Source organism: Rhinolophus ferrumequinum, chromosome 3 (genome assembly GCF_004115265.2).
Source record: "Rhinolophus ferrumequinum isolate MPI-CBG mRhiFer1 chromosome 3, mRhiFer1_v1.p, whole genome shotgun sequence".
NCBI lineage: Eukaryota > Metazoa > Chordata > Mammalia > Chiroptera > Rhinolophidae > Rhinolophus > Rhinolophus ferrumequinum.
In genome coordinates, this window is record NC_046286.1 from 80,863,656 (window position 1) to 80,879,646 (window position 15,991).

The 15,991-nt window shown below is 39.1% G+C and overlaps 1 protein-coding gene across 2 annotated transcripts in view; it reads right to left on the reverse strand.

Moving 5' to 3' along the window:
- Positions 1-3,269: 3,269 nt before the first annotated feature.
- SLC2A12 (solute carrier family 2 member 12) overlaps positions 3,270-15,991 on the reverse strand; it is a 48,755-nt gene continuing 36,033 nt past the window's right edge. For both annotated transcript variants that reach the window (XM_033102459.1, XM_033102460.1), the window contains exons 3-5: positions 15,488-15,610; positions 10,953-11,085; positions 3,270-3,859 (exon numbers count right to left, since the gene is read on the reverse strand). In XM_033102459.1, the coding sequence (XP_032958350.1) occupies positions 3,712-3,859; positions 10,953-11,085; positions 15,488-15,610 (404 nt within the window). In that variant the 3' untranslated portion in view covers positions 3,270-3,711. The remainder of the gene's footprint in view (positions 3,860-10,952; positions 11,086-15,487; positions 15,611-15,991) is intronic.

A 15,991-nucleotide genomic window follows, 5' to 3' on the forward strand; every position in this document is an offset into this window, starting at 1 on the left:
TCTCTTCACATCCATTCTGTAACTTTTATTCCCCATTTTCTATTTTAATAAAAATTGTATTCACAATTCTTTTTTTTAATCTATGCAAGCTTAGACTTTTGCTAAAGTGTGTTGGCTTCTTTTTGAAGTGTGTTTTGTAAATATATATATATGCCACGTGTATATAGTCTTTTAATGCTCTGTTACCAAATATCAAATAGGATTTTTTTCTTGCAGATTAGAAATAAAAATGTGTATAAATTCTAGGGAACTGGACTAGAACTTTATAGATTAAGCATAATGTTTTATGTTGCCAATTTAATATGATAGAAAATGTTAAATATCTTTTAAAAGTTACAAAATTGTAGTTTTAAAAAGAGAAACCTCTTATCTACAAGATGGATATGAGAAAGAAGCTGTGATGGGTTGTACCTCATATGTACCTTTGTTATTCTGGAAAGACTCAACGCTTGGTGGAGGGAAGTAATAATCTAGGTTGGTACTCAAGGCTATACTAAGAGTCTTGTCAGAAGTTGATATGTTGTGCTATTTTAACAAGAAGTATCCACAAGCTGCCTCTGTGCCACAGTATCATTATAATATAGTTCAACTTGAACTCTAAAGCCATTTTGCAAGCTGTCTCTCTCCCCTTGCTGTGTCTTATTTAATGGAGCTAAAGAGTGACTATTCAGTATATGAATGGCTACTCTGAAAGTTAAAATACATATGCATTTGTGAAGCAGTGGTTCTCTGGCTCAGCCACAAGCCCTGGCTGGTGACACAGGATCAAGCTTGCTGCTGTTGGGCTCTGCCACTGCATTTAGGAGTTTGGTATAACCAACAATGGTTTTACCTAGAATAAAACTGAGCGGAGAGTCAAACAAGTGTCTCAGTTAGGAGAAACAATATTCTAATGGAATTTTCCTCTAAAACCTGAAATTCCAAAATGGTTTGAAACATTTGCGAAAAATTGCAACGTCTTAACCTCCGTATTCTTTTTTCCTTTCCCTATTATAAAATCTTGAAAACCTAGCTTAAGCACTGCACTGAAAAATACATACCATTTTACGTTTATTTGCATCTTCTTCTTGATGCCTTCCCCTACCCTGCCTCTCCCTCATAAGCAGGGGGCAAAGGCTAACTTGTATATATTTTCTTTCTTGTGAAAGACAATTGTGATTTTTACACTTCCGTTCTTTTTTTACATTTGTGTTTATTTGCCTCATTTAAAGTTCCAGTAGGGAGAGAGAACCTCATAAAATAATAGATAATAAAATTCAATGAAAAAGTTACAGGTTCTGAGAAGACCTTTAAATTTTTGAGATTTTCCACTTAGTTTTAATTGACAGTAGTTAATAAGTGACTTCTTGTTTTGCTGTGTTCCCAAAACAGAAATATAGAAAAGGGGGAAAAACTTGATTATATGGCCAAGGTACAGATCCAGGTGTCCTAACATTTTCAGTATTTGAGTGACTTGAAAACTAGGTAGATCAGTAACTCGTCAAAATGCTTTCTCAGAAAAGAGGAAGAAAGACAATCTGACCGGGTCTGGTTTCAGGGCTGCTGCATGAGCGTCACTTGGCAAAGTGTCACGGATAACCCACAAAACTTAACAGAGCTGGTAAGAAATGAGTGCGTCTGATGTCTTCTGCTGGCTTTTCACAAGTGCTGTAAATTTTTTTATAAATAAAAACTGTGAATATATACATACAAATTATAAGTATTCCCCCTTTTTTATTTTTGAAAATCAAAAAGCTCTGATTGGAGGTGCATTGTGTAAAAATTAATTTGAAGACAATTGTTTAGGTATAGACAGGAAAAAAGAAAAATATAAGAAAGCGTTTTAAGATACTGAAGTTGAAATCACTAGTAATAAACATAATAAACATAAATACAATTTCCTGCCCATTTACAATGAATGGCTAAACCAAGAAATAATTAAAGTGTTTGAACTTCAAAGAAAACACATAGTAAATGTTAAATATCTTACATTCTGTGATGCTTCCCAAAGAAAAACAATTTCACATTGATTACCTGTCATGGTTTTTTAAAAAATCTCAGCACATAATTCCACCAGAGATTCATAATGAGTTTCTTAAATTGACACTCTATAGAACACACTTTCCCTTTTCCTTCCAAAACAAACAAATGAACAAAAAACAATGCATACTCTGATTTGCATGTCAAATGACCATGGCAGAATTAAGATCTCAAAACTCCTCAAAATTTCCCCTGCCAATTTTAATTAAGATAGTACATTTCAGAACCAGGACTTGAATCATTCTTCTGAGTCTCTGATAATGCAGTTTTACTATTTTTTACATCGGTTATAGTCTACTTTGTTACAAGGAAATATAGATCATACACCCTTATATCAAACTTAGGACAGCTTGTTATGGGCCAGTAGGAAAATTCTAAGCTGAATAAACAGGGCTTTTGATTTTTAGGATTCTCTTTTCTTCAGGTTAATCATATTTTTGCATTCCTTTTCAAGTTAGATTGTTCATACTTTGTTTTTTATGTCTTCCATAGCTTATAATATTAGTAATTTAATGGGTTACTACTTATGTGGTTTGAGATCCTTTACTGTAGATTTTCTATCATATCCAAATTTTATTGGTAAAATGCCTCACCAAGTCTTAAATTCAACTGGAGAAATACACACGAGAGCAACCCATTGTCATGTGGGTGAAAAGCCAAGTTGGCGATCTGTGTTTCATCGTAGAGAAGAACATAGTGAGGGAATTGTCCTGATGTCGAGTGTCATTATGTCTGCAGTCATCTGAAAGCATCGATCATCTTCTGCCATAACCTGAGGTAGTGATAATCCTGAGGAGTGCAAAGAATTGCAGGAAACTCTCGGTCGCTGTTAAGTTATCATGAATGCCATACAAAGAGAGAATTTTATAAGCGTAGCTTAATAAACCAGACCTAATTGCTTAGAGATTTGGAAAAATAACGTAACGGCCCTACTCCTAATGTTTTAACAGCTGTTTCTAAATAAATATGGTCCCAGGATTTTGAAATTGTCCTCTCTATTCATATTTTTTTAAATGGATGGGAAAATACTTATTTTTCTCAACTATTGCAGAATTATTTCTTATAATACTTTGTAATACTAATATGATATTGGTAAAAGATATTTTGCATTACATTATAGTTCATAATTTGTAAAATAAGATGCATACTCTTTGTACTTGTTAAACTATAATTAGGAATTATCACTAAAATCCTAGCCAGGACTGTCCTAATCTAGAACATATGTGTAGTTGTCCACATTGTATCCTGGGTTTTTTGTTTATTTGTTTGTTTGTTTTACACAAGACCCAGTGCAAGTAGTGTCTTAGTAGACAAAAAACCATAAGCTCGTGTTTAGACCACTTATGTGTCTGAATAATAAAGCTGCAAATGGCTTAAGGCAAAGGTGATTCCATCACTAGTTCATAGTCTTTCAAAGACTGCTCTGTGAAAAAGGTGGAAAGCATTAAACCAGCCAGTATTTTTTTTTTTTAAGGTATCCTGTTCAGAGTAAGAAAGAGATCACTTGGTACCTTACACTTCATTTACCTTTTGTGGGTGGAGATTAAAAATTATCTTTATAATTACAGGGGGTCCCTTTAAAACTAGCTCTGTCACACTAAAAAGACATGGGAGTGGCCAATATATATTGTTATGAAGGCACCCTACTAAGTGTTCTTACACTGTATCAACCTTTGGAAGGTTTTGAGGCCATTAGGTCTCTGGAGAAAGCTGCCTTGGTTGTCCACACAGCTTTTTACACTCGAATAGCTGCTCTTGGGGTTTTCTTTTTTGAAGCTGTTTTGGCACTAATTCCTCTTGGTGATGACTCATAAAACAAATGTTGTTTTTCACATAGTTCCTGAAAGAGAAAGAGGCACTAATGAAAATGTCAGTCTTTGTTTACAGTACTTAACAAAAATGTGCAGGCTGTTATTTTTTACATCACTCTGGGGCTTTAATGTTTTAGCTATCCAAAAAAAAAAAGGACAAAATCTTTTATTGCAAAGCCTTGATGTATCATAAAATTCAGGATACCACAGAACTTTGGTCAATCTCATGCAAAGAGTGAGTGGGTGGGGTGTCTTCTCAGAACACGGCATTCCTACATGCAGAGAAGGAATCCAAGGATAGTACCATGTTTCCCCCAAAATAAGACCTAGTGGGACCATCAGCTCCAGTGTGTATTTTGGAGCAAAAAGTAATATAAGACCAGTCTTATTTTACTATAATATAAGACCGGGTCTTATATTAATTTTTGCTTCAAAAGAGACACTGGAGCTGATGGTCCGGCTAGGTATTATTTTCAGGGAAACAGGATATTACGTAGCACTAATGGAGGCCACATCTCAAATCATCTTTTTTTCCCAGTTTTCAGACTACCAATATACCTGTATTTATATCATCTGCCTTATGCGTTATCCCCTTGCTCCTGCATTAACAAATTATTTTCTACAAGATTATTCCCTCAGCATAAAAATATGTTCTAGTATTTTCCGTTTATTAAAAACGAGAAGGCCATCTTTGACCCTCTCTCCCCTTTCAGGTATTTTCCCCTGGGATTAAACCAGTTAATCAGTTGGCCACAACATACCTGGTAGTATGGTGGGTGCTTTGGGTAGAGAAGATAAAGACCCCTGCTTTCCAGGTGCTTACATTTTCATAGAGAGGAGAAGCACATAAGCATGTAATCTCAAGTAGCAAAAGTGCCCATGAGAAAATAAATGGGCAGTGAAAAAGAATGGCTTAGTTGGAGGGAGGTACTGTATCATACTGGCGTCTCAAAAGGGGTGAAATCTGATCAGAAACCAGAATGAAGTTAGGGAGGGAACCATGTGAAGAAATGCAAGTTACGTACTTGTGCTTTTAGAAAGACCAGCATAGCTAGAGCATGTCAAGTATATGAATGAAAAATGGGATCAAAAGATTTTTTTCTTCTGGCTGGCGGCGGGAAGGGGAGAATCCACCCTAGATTTCTATACTGATGGTAAGTAGAGATCCAGCGGAGGTAAAATACAAAGGATACAGGGGTGAGCATGGAAAGTGCCCTGGAGAAGCGAAGGGGAGAGGGCGTGAAGTGGTTGGCTTCACCGAGGAATGATGGAGTTAAGAGAGACCCGGGGGGATAGTGTTTTGGATACAAATACTGATGTGTGGAAGGTTATGGAAGTTCCCTTCTGATTGTGTCCATTTTCTCAATGAAGTCAGAGCAAGGCCATCCGCCAGGAGTAAGGAGGGCTGAAGAGGTGAGGTTTCCAGAGAGAAGGTGGTATTGAGCAGTTGTCTAGGAGGGAGGCAATTAATGGACCAGGAACGTATGTGATTATTGAGGGCCGCTTGAGGTCGGGACCATGACGTGAAATGAGACCCAGCCCTCTGTGTGCTTCCTCAGCCATGTTCAGCTGTGTGACTGCAGACTCCCACTTGGCACGCCTTAAAATGTAAATCAGATCGCAGCATTCCCTTGCTTAAAATGCTTTAGTAGCTTCCCATTGCACTTAGAATGAAATCCAAACTCAGCCAGCAAATCCCTACACACCAGTCTCTACGGACTTCCTAACCGAGTCTCAAAGATTGCAGCCTCCTGGATTTCTTTCGATCCCTGGAACAGGTCAAGTGTTTTTCTGGGTTAGTCTTTGCGGTAGCTGTTTCTCTCTGCCTGAATTCTCTTTCTTCCTATCTTTGAAGGGGGTTGGCTCTTGATCACCCAGATTTTATCTTAAATGTTATCTCGCAGTATAACTTCCTCAGGTGACCCAATCAAAAGTAGCCCCCCGATTGTATCTCACTGGTGCATTTTAGTTCTCAGGGCATATTTGCTTACTGATTAATGCTGTTGTAGCACCTAGAACAGTGTCCAGCATATAATATATGCTCAGTAAATATTTATTGAATAAATGAATTTGTATGAATGAATAAAGGAACGGCCGCATGAAATTAACTGCTAAAAGTGAAAAATAAGCCTCAGAACTAAAATATTTACAAAATGTTAACTTGTTGGGTTTCTCTATATGTTTCCACTTAAACTGGGAAAAAGAATAAAAGTCACAGCTGAAATAGCACAGGTAGCAAACGTCCCATTTTGAGTTTGTAGCTGACAAGGCAGAAGTTCAAAATAAAATCCTTTCAAATTACATTATTGTCCAAATCTTTCCTGACCTCTCAGCTTGTATTTTATAAGAAACTTAACAACCTTGGAAGAATATTTGTTTTTTCAGGCTGGTAGGAATAGGAGTAAAAGAACCCAACTCCAAACATGAAAATGTTAAGCAATGAGTTAATCGATATTATGAATAGTTTCCTTTCTGACTCCTTAGCCAATCCTTGGGATATCCACCTCTGAGTTACCGGTTTCCCTGGTGACAAACGGTAATTCACTGTTTCCTTACCTCCTAACATAAAGACTCCCTTAACTCTGCTGGGTCCTTCCTCGGTCTTCCAAGTTCGCTGCAGATTCCCTGTCCTAGCAAGTTCCCTGGGCTTTCTGCCACCCCACTTAGCTAGTTCGACAACTTTTCAATAACATTATGTATTTCATTTTGTCTGATATTTCCCTCCAGGGAAACTAATTAGCATGTATACTTCATATATACTTTGATTAATTTCCACAATTGTCTGCTTACGTTTTTTTTTTTTAAATGGGTGATTCTAAGTATATGTGTGTTTAACAGTTCAAGTGTGATAGGTGAATTTAACACACTTAACGAGTTCTCCGTTTTCATTTTAAAAGCGTTTGCCAATCTGCTGCTTCAAGTTAAGACAAGCCCCACGTTCTCTAGGGTGGCATAAATAGGGATTTGCCAAGATTTCTGAAAGCAACTTTGTTTCCTGTCTGTCCTCAGTGCTGGGCTTCCCCACAAGGGATACTGTTACTGCTGCTACCATTCAGTTTAACATGAAGAATTATTTTGCCGCCTCATCTTCCATAATTATTTGTGCCAGTGCCCTTACCTATTTGTTTTTCATACCAACCTCCCATTGGATCTCTCCTGATTTGCACTTTATAACTTTCTTGGATAGGGTATGGATTTAAGTTTGAGTAATTGCGTGACTCAAAAGTAACAGAAATGTGGTTCAAAAACATTTCCTAATTCAATCTTACTAATTTAGACAGATTCCTTCCCCACCCCAAATTCTGACTGAATAGTTTCGTTGAGTTTTAGATCATATATATGTTCTTAAGGAATGTCTTATTCAGGTCACTAGATGGAAAGATGGGCTTTTCTGAAATTTTGCCTTCAAATTTTCATTTGGTTTGCAGCGTGATACGTTCTGACAGCCCCCTATGAAAAATAGATCTAAAAGTTTCTTAACTCATCCAGAACATTCTGCTTTCAACTTAGACTTTTTAAGAAAAAGTGCAATAAGGAGTGATAACAGGGAAGGTCCTTAGCTTCCTTCAATTAATTCATTATTTTCTCCCTGCCTCAATTTTTTTTTTCTTTTTAGTTAGTGTTGCTCGCAAGAATTTTAACAAATCTTTATTTCTGAAGGAATTTTTCTCCCCCAGCTTGTAGATGTGTAGCTGAAAAGTGCATATACACAAGGTGGATTTTTCATAAAGCCAATGAGCTTGAAGCCCGGGACTCCACTTGCACAGCCCTTCCAAGACCCACCCACATAGTCACGCCTAATTTTACATTCATAATTTGTATTATTTTTCTTAAACCGGGCCCTCAAAGCCTTTGGCTCCACAAAACATGTATCCGCCCCTGCTTGGCTACCTCTGTGCTGAGCACCAGCAACTCCAATGTAGATATTTCTCCTCAGCTCCAGCTCTGATGTCCACGTACTCTTCTTTCCTCTCCACCTGCATTCTCCCAGAGGCGCTTCACATACAGTCTGCAGAAACTGAACTCGGTATTGCCCCGACCCCCACCAGACTCCTGCCTCCCAAACCTGTCTTCCTGCTCTTCCAGGTCTTAGGTGCGTGAATGTCCCATTGTATAGTGGGTTCTCTAAGCTACAGAGATCCTGGTTCCCTCCATTCCCGCAACTGCCTTTTCCAGTCTAGCTCCGAGCTGTGTAGTACTTTCTATCCCTACACCCCAGCCAGCCCCATTGTTTCCTCCAACTGACTCCTAGAGGTCTCCCTCATTTCCATTTTCCATATTTGCCAGAGTGCTCCTTCCAGAATCGGGTTCCTTTCCCCCATGCTCCCTTGTTTCTAACATGACGCACTCACTGCCTTCAGGATAAAATCCACATTCTTTACCAAAACAGATAAGACTCTTCCCGACAGCTCTCTGCCCTGTGCTCTGGGCTCATCTCTCAGCTCCCCAGCTCAGAATGTGTCCTGTCATACCACACCGGTGAGTGTACCTGCCTCTGCTTGTGACCCCCAACTCCGACTCCCTCCCGTTCCTCTTTGCCCAGATAACTCTTTCAAGATTCCACCTTGGCATTGTCTCTTTCAGGAAGCTTTTCTAGACAAACTCCAATATACATAACTTTCCTTTGTGCCATCCAACACAGTAATGGTCTGTCTTCTGGTCTGCCTCCTAAAGTAAAGCTCTGGATTCTTTGTCTTATAGCTTCAGTTCTTTCCTAGTATAGTGCCTGGTCCACAGTAGATGGCCAACAACATGTTGAATAAATAGTATCTGCAGTGCTGGAGAGGAAGTGCTGTGGTTTAGTCGGTATATCTCACTTACACCTCTTCCTCCTCCCATTGCACAGACTATGTAAGTCACATCCTATGACCCACAGATCAAAACCTGTATGGTTTATACTATTATCCGTGATCTAATCCCTGCATAATGAATTCAGCATTGGCCTTGTCCACAAGTTACTGAACTTAACAGTGGATACTTTTTAGTCATCTGCTGGGAATCAGTATTAAGCTACCGTGTTTCCCCGAAAATGAGACCTAGCTAGACAATCAGCTGTAATGTGTCTTTTGGAGCAAAAATTAATATAAGACCTGGTATTATATTATATTATACCCGGTCTTATAGTAAAATAAGCCCCGGTCTTATATAAGACCTGGTCTGATAGTCAAATAAGACTGTGTCTTATATTAATTTTTGCTCCAAAAGACACATGAGAGCTGATTGTCCGGCTAGGTCTTATTTTCAGGAAAACACAGTAAGCACTGTAAAGTTTACATGAGAAAGATACTAGGCAGAGACCATTTCTGGAAACCAAAACTTTATAACCTAGTTAAAGAGGTGAAACCACAAGAGTGTTAGCTAAGGCAATAGGGAAGACAGTGGGACTAGAAAATACTGAAAATCCAGGAGAAGAGAATGCTTTCCAGGGCTAGTTACTCAGGGCTTTCAGGATGAGGATTTGAGGTGGCTCTTAAGGCATAAGGATATAGAGCTAAATCTTCAGAAATACCTATAATGTGGGAATAGAAGGAGAAATAAGGAGATACCATATTTCCCCAAAAATAAGACTGGGTCTTATATTAATTTTTGCTCCAAAAGACACATTAGAGCTGATAGTCCGGCTAGGTCTTATTTTCGGGGAAACACGGTACACATGGGGATGATTTGTTTTACCTAAATAGGTAACTAATGTGAAACAAGCTTTAGGGAAGGATGCCCAACAGATTTGGAAAACACTGGTGTCCTGGCATCTCAGTTCTGGAAAAGGCCTCAATCTGTCAGAAAGGTTTCCAGTTTACAGATGAATGCATCGAGTTATCAAGATCTGAGGCTATTGTTTGAATCATCTACTGTAATTAATAGTCTTGTTCAGATTCGAGGCTCGTTAAGAAATCCAGTCATTTGGCTGCAATGTGCAGAGAGCCAGGCAATGGTACATATATAGCCAGCCTTCCTGACAATTGTAGTTTTCTTTATAAATGAATAACTTTCATTCTAATTTTATTTTTTAAAAACCGCCTTTTCTATATCAAAAAGTAGCCCTACAATTTGATACTTACCTTAAGGCTTGAGGTAAATGTTTTGCTTTACTAAAGCGAAATGTTTTTAAATTGTAAACCATTTAAAAGTGTATAAAGTAAAATGAAAAATTTCTAGTCCTGCTTACTATACACCCTGATAAACCAGGATTAACAGTTTGGGCTATATAAGTATGTATGTACACCTATGCCTACCATCAGTTTATGTTTATTCTTCCTTCAGATAAAAGCTGAAGATCAAGATGCCCACAATTTCATGCAATCATACATTTCTCTCTAGTGTAGCGAAAGTATTTTTAGAAGAAAGTCACAAACTAAATATGTAGTTTCCCCCCGTTATATTAAGACCCAAGAACAAGTATCTCTACATTTTCAAGTAGAAGGATTTAATCCAAGAAGAGGAACAAGTTCCCCCTTCCTTCCTGGCCCCTGTACATCATCCCCTTCCCTAGCAGTTAGAAGTAGGAGTTCCGCTAGTGAAAGAAAACGGGAGGTTTTCTTTACAGCCCATTTCTAAGTTTAATTGTTTAAGTGATCTCTCCAGGTGAAATTTATTTAACCGGTTTTCTGAATGCCTATTCGAATAAGCAACTCTTGATCTTTCTTAAGCTTACTTTGTGCCATATTTGGAATAATTGTAGACAGTTAAGCCTGAATTTTCCTGATAATCTTAGTTTTAACAAGTGTTTAAGGCTTAAAGAGACTGGCAGGGGTGACAGCTGGAAGGACTGAAGGCCACGGTTCTAGCACAGGGTGAGCCTGAAACCCTATAAGACCTCCCTGAAACCCCAAACAAAAAAACCTCCTGTGCAGGGAAGCTAGGGAGAGGGGAGGGGTTCTTCCATCATTACTGAAAAGAACTTTGAAAGTTTCACTTATTGGAAAGCACTGGTATCCTAACTTCTTAGCTGAGTCACCCACATTAAATCCATAACAGAGAAACTGGATTTATGCTTTGAGATATAGTTTTAAACCTCAGGGAATATGCTAAAATAATTCAGACATTATTATGATTTAGTTGTATATAAAAGCTGCATTTTTGACCCCAGAGTGCTGTTCGGAGATCCATGTACACCATACTTACGCCTTCGCCAGCTCCATTGATATTTGTTCCAAAGAGCATCCCTTTGTCTCAGGTATAAACACAACAACAAACACCAGGGCTGCGAGACTCATTATTGCATATATAAAGCACACCCATGGCAGACCAATGAGATCTAAAAAGGACGAAAGAAACTAGTTACAAATGTGTTTTGTGTGCTTTGCTCCCGCATTTGGAGAGCTGCTTCTTAGCATATGTATAAAAATGCATGTATTTTCAAACACGCAAGGTAGTATCCAGGGAAATAGCCATCACAAATTTAAAATATTCCCAGCCTCTGAAAGTTTCATGTTTCTAAACCACCCCAGCTTTCTCTGGTAAAATAAACAGCAGTCTTGTAACTAGTTTAAACCCAAAGCCATCTTCTTAGTGAGCATGCTTTTCTTTTTCAAAATGGTAATATAATATGCTTTTTGCAAAAAGAGAACCTGAACCAACATAGAAACATATAAAGCTGAAGGCGAAATATCTCTCTCCTCACATTCCACAATTCCTCTCTAGGAAATCCCTGCCATAGAAGTTTGGTTTCTACTTAGGGGACATTTTTAAAGACATATTTATACAGATGGACTTTTCTTGGAATGAGCTCACCCTTTTTTGACTTGAATAAATCATTTCAAGTCTAGTTGGCAGTATTTTATCATTTAGTATCTAGCAGCATATTTGTGATGCTTCTTCCTGGATTCAGAGGAAAACACAGTGATAATGGTTCCAATGAAAGGAATTCACTTGCTCAGATGCGTCCACAAGAAGCAGGATGGATTTCACCTGCTCACCTAGTTTTTCTTCTGACCACTTCTTGCCAAAGTTACGGTCCCTTTGTAGTTACAGACCAAGGTCAAGGTACATTAACTTGGTGAGAAACGGCCCCCAATGCACTTGAATCTGCCATTTGCATTGTGCTACCCCCTGGCTCAGCAGCAGAAAGTCCATTGTGCCAGGGAGTCGGGAGAAGGAAGCTGGCTCTGAACACAAGCTCAGACCAACCACAGGCTGAACGCGTGTAAATAGCCCTTCACAGCCACAAGTCATGATTGGTCAGCCAGGAAAAGTAACCCACACAGTTCCATACAAGGCAGTTTTGTAAATGCAGTGTGGAAGGAGCTAGGCATATTCACCACTTGTCAGTCGGTTGTGGGGATGAGGGGAGCAACAGGAAGAAGGCACGGCCCGACAGTTCTTCTGGCTGGTTTATTTTAACTCCGATCCCTCTGCTTTTCTTGCTGCTAGCACCGGGGTTTGCCCAAGTGAGTGCTTAATAAAGTGCTTGTAGAAGTGGCCCTTCTTCCCACTTTGGAGCATAAAACCAGAATATAGAGGGTGAAAGAAACCAAAAAAGGTTGTCTCATTAGATGGTTGTGATGGAGCGATTTCAGTAATGTGCTCACCACTTCACAGATTCTCGCTGCATGGTGCGCTGTCCCTGTTTAAAGGTATTCCTTACGAATTCTTAACCTTGAGTCTACCTTTCAAGAACTTCTGTTCAGAGGTTCTGCTTTGTCCTCTGAATCGTCTCTTCCCATCGCTTCTTCAGGACATGCAACCCCATCCCTTCCCTGCGCATCCTCTCGTCCACGTCAGACAGCCTGAACTCTTGCAACGGTTCTTCACAGACCATAGGTCACATGCCCATGTCACCAGATTGCACTTGCTTGGTGGACACACTGCAACCCTCTTAAAACATCTAAACAATTCTCTTGAAAAATATACTCAGAGCTGAACTCAATATAGCAGCTGTATCCTGACCACTGCCGAGTAAGTTTATCTCTCTGGAACAGTCTGTGTCTGTGGGGACAGAGTCCCAGTGAGTGGTTTCCAGGCTCTCAGCCTCATGTGGAAAGGTGCTGGCTTGGTTATTAGATGGCCATCAGCTGTAATCAGATGGCCATCAGCTGTGACTGGGCTGCCATCAGCTGTTACTCATTGGCTATTAGCTACTAATATAACTGCCATGGCTATGCTAGGGAGTTGGTTGGTTGGTTGGATGGCAGGCAGGCAGGCAGAAAAGTGGACCACGGATTGTAGCTAGCAAGTGGGGTTAGCAAGAGTGGATAGCAGATTGTGGATCGTGTGGATCCTACTTCCTGTGTCTCGCCCAGCCACCAGCAAGACTGGGGTGCAAGAAGACCTTATGTAGTGGGGTACTGGCAGATGTTTGCATTTGTGTCTTGACCAGCCACCAGCGAGAATATAGTGGCATGACTCTCCTATGTATGGCTCCATGGGTGTTCCTTTCTGGCCTCACCATATCCTGCATTCTTGTGCGGGGAGCAGGACCAGAGACCCCGCGTGACAGTGTTTATCTATCTGGGCAGATGAAATTGCACTCAAAAGGTTGGTGTCCAAGGGCTCGCTGCCCTTCTGTGTTTCACTTGGAAAATTGATTTTTGAAAGTATAGAATTTCAAACTTAGTCCAATTAAATATCATCCGCAGGTTTCAGATCATTGCAGGATTTTTAAAACAGTAGATATGCTTTCCCAGCATTTGTTCTAAAGCTTATGCAGAACTTCTGAATCTTCTGTAGCTCATCCTATACGTTAGCTAGCCTTCCGAGAGACTTGTGTCATCTGTTTTTGTCCCTTATCATTCACATTCTTTCTTTCATATTTCTCTTTCTCCATATCAAACATCAGACAAGGTTTGCGTCTGTGTGTACATGCGTGCTCGAGCGCGATCTTAATAGGAGAAATATGGTTAGTGCTAATACCAGTTCCTTTGTTTCCTTTAATCTTGGACTATTTCTAAAAATGTAGGAAGGATATAACATAAGAAAATTGTATATAAAAACTCAAACCATGCTTATTTAACAACTCCAAAATTTCATTTCAAAAAGTAGATGTGCTCAAAAAAAAAAAAGCAGTTTACAAGATTCAGAAGTACTATTATATAGATATATACTTTTTTGAGTCTATATCCACTTTTGAAAATTTATATATAATATATATATGTATTATTCACATTCATCCAGTTGTCTTAGAATTTGAATCATTACCCAAATACATACCTTGCAATTGATTGATATGTCTCTTATAATTTAATATTTCACCTCCTTTACTCCTCACCCCACCAAACACACACTTTATATTTTTAATGAAGAAACTGGGTCATTCATTTCATTTCAGTCTCCCCAGGCAGGATTTTGCCTATTATCATATCGCATGACCTATCCTTCGTGTTTCCTGTAAACTGCTCTTTAAATCTAGAGGCTTGGGGAGATTTAGATTTTCTTGTTTCTTGGTTTGCAAACTTTATATATATATATATATATATATATATATATATATATATATATATATAACTTTATACATATAATATGTAAATAAAAAAAGGAAAGAAAGAAAACTCAACTTTTGGTCAATTTTGGAGGATATTGGGGAACAACCTCACTATTTCAAAAACTAGAAAATAAAGGGAAAGTTTCAAGCATTTATGTTTCTTACGTGACCCATATTTCAGGGTAGGCAAATAATAATTAGTTATTAGAAATTTCTTCTAATAGTTATAGAAGAAATTTCTCCTTAAAGAAATATTACAGATAAAAATTTAGAAGGAACAATAGAATGAAAATAACGAATCTGGGCAATGGTCCTCCAAGGAAGCCGACAAATGGAGATAAGCAAACAAGATGTGCCTCAAATGGCAGGACACACGCCATCCCCTTTGAAGGAGGCTGCAAACAAACAAGAAAATCTAAATCTGCTCAAGCCTCTAGATCTAAGGAGCAGTTTACAGGAAACACAAAAGACAAAAGGTCATGGGATATGTGACGACAATTGGCAAAATTCTGCCTGGAGAAAACTATGAAAAGAATGACCCAGTTTCTTCATCAAAAATACAAAGTTGTGAGAGTACAGGAGGGAGGAGGTAGTAAAGAAGGTAAAGGGAGTCAAATATATCGTAATGAAAGGAGAACTGACTCTGGGTAGTGAGCACACAATGCAATATACAGATGATGTATTATAGAAATGTACACTTGAAACTAAATATCTTTCCAATAAATTTAATTGAAAAAATAAAGTTGTGGGGGAGAGGAGGAGAAATGGAGATCAAACCTACAAATTATAAGACATGCCAATCAATTGTAAATTATATATTTGGATCGTGATTCAAACAAACAATATAAAAAATAATTATAAGACACTTGGAAGATTATGAATACATATGTTGATTGCTACCGAGGGATTCTTAATATTTTCAGGGGTGATAATGATATTGTGGTTATAGTTTTTAAATGTGTTGTCTTTTAAAGGTCCATGCTGAAATTTTATAGACAAGATGATATTCTGTCTGGGGTATGATTTAAAATAATTTAGAAGGCAGAGCAGGTGGTGCTACACATGCGTTAAGATTGACAGCCGTTTAAGTGGGGTGGGAGGGTCATCAGTTCCTTGCCGTTCTCTTTACTTTTGAATGTGTTTGAAAATGTCCACACCAGAATGTTTTCCAGGTGAGTGTACTTCCTTAACATTTGTCCCAAAAGCACAAACACACTAGAGGAACAGGATGTGTCCTTACCAGTCACGGTCAAAAATGTCAAAGAGATGAGGAGGTTGATGCCCCAGTTCATGCTCGAAGTTAAAGCCATGGCTCGTCCTCTGATTCCACCGGGGAAAATCTCACTAAGCAGCAGCCAGGGCACTGGAAGAAAAGGCAGACGAGGCAGGGAACAGCAGAATTATCAAAAAGCCATTGAAACTGAAGGGCCAGCCCTCGTCTGTCCTGCACGATGTGTGTTTGGAGAGCAGGGCCATGTGCTCTTCCCTTACCTGCAGCCAAGTGAGACAGGGTTGAGGAGAAGCACAGGGAGCCTGACCATAGTCCCCAGGCATTGGGCGAGGGACTTACAGTGCTGCTATGGGATCCAGGCCTGACCAATGCCAATGTGAGGAGCAGTGGTTGGGGCACAGAACCTCAGGCTCAGTCCGCTGCCCTACCTCTGGGCCTTTTCGTGTCATCTCCTTTGGCCCTGACCTTGGAGAAGCCCAACATCACAGCGACTGAGTGGGAAGGAAATAAACC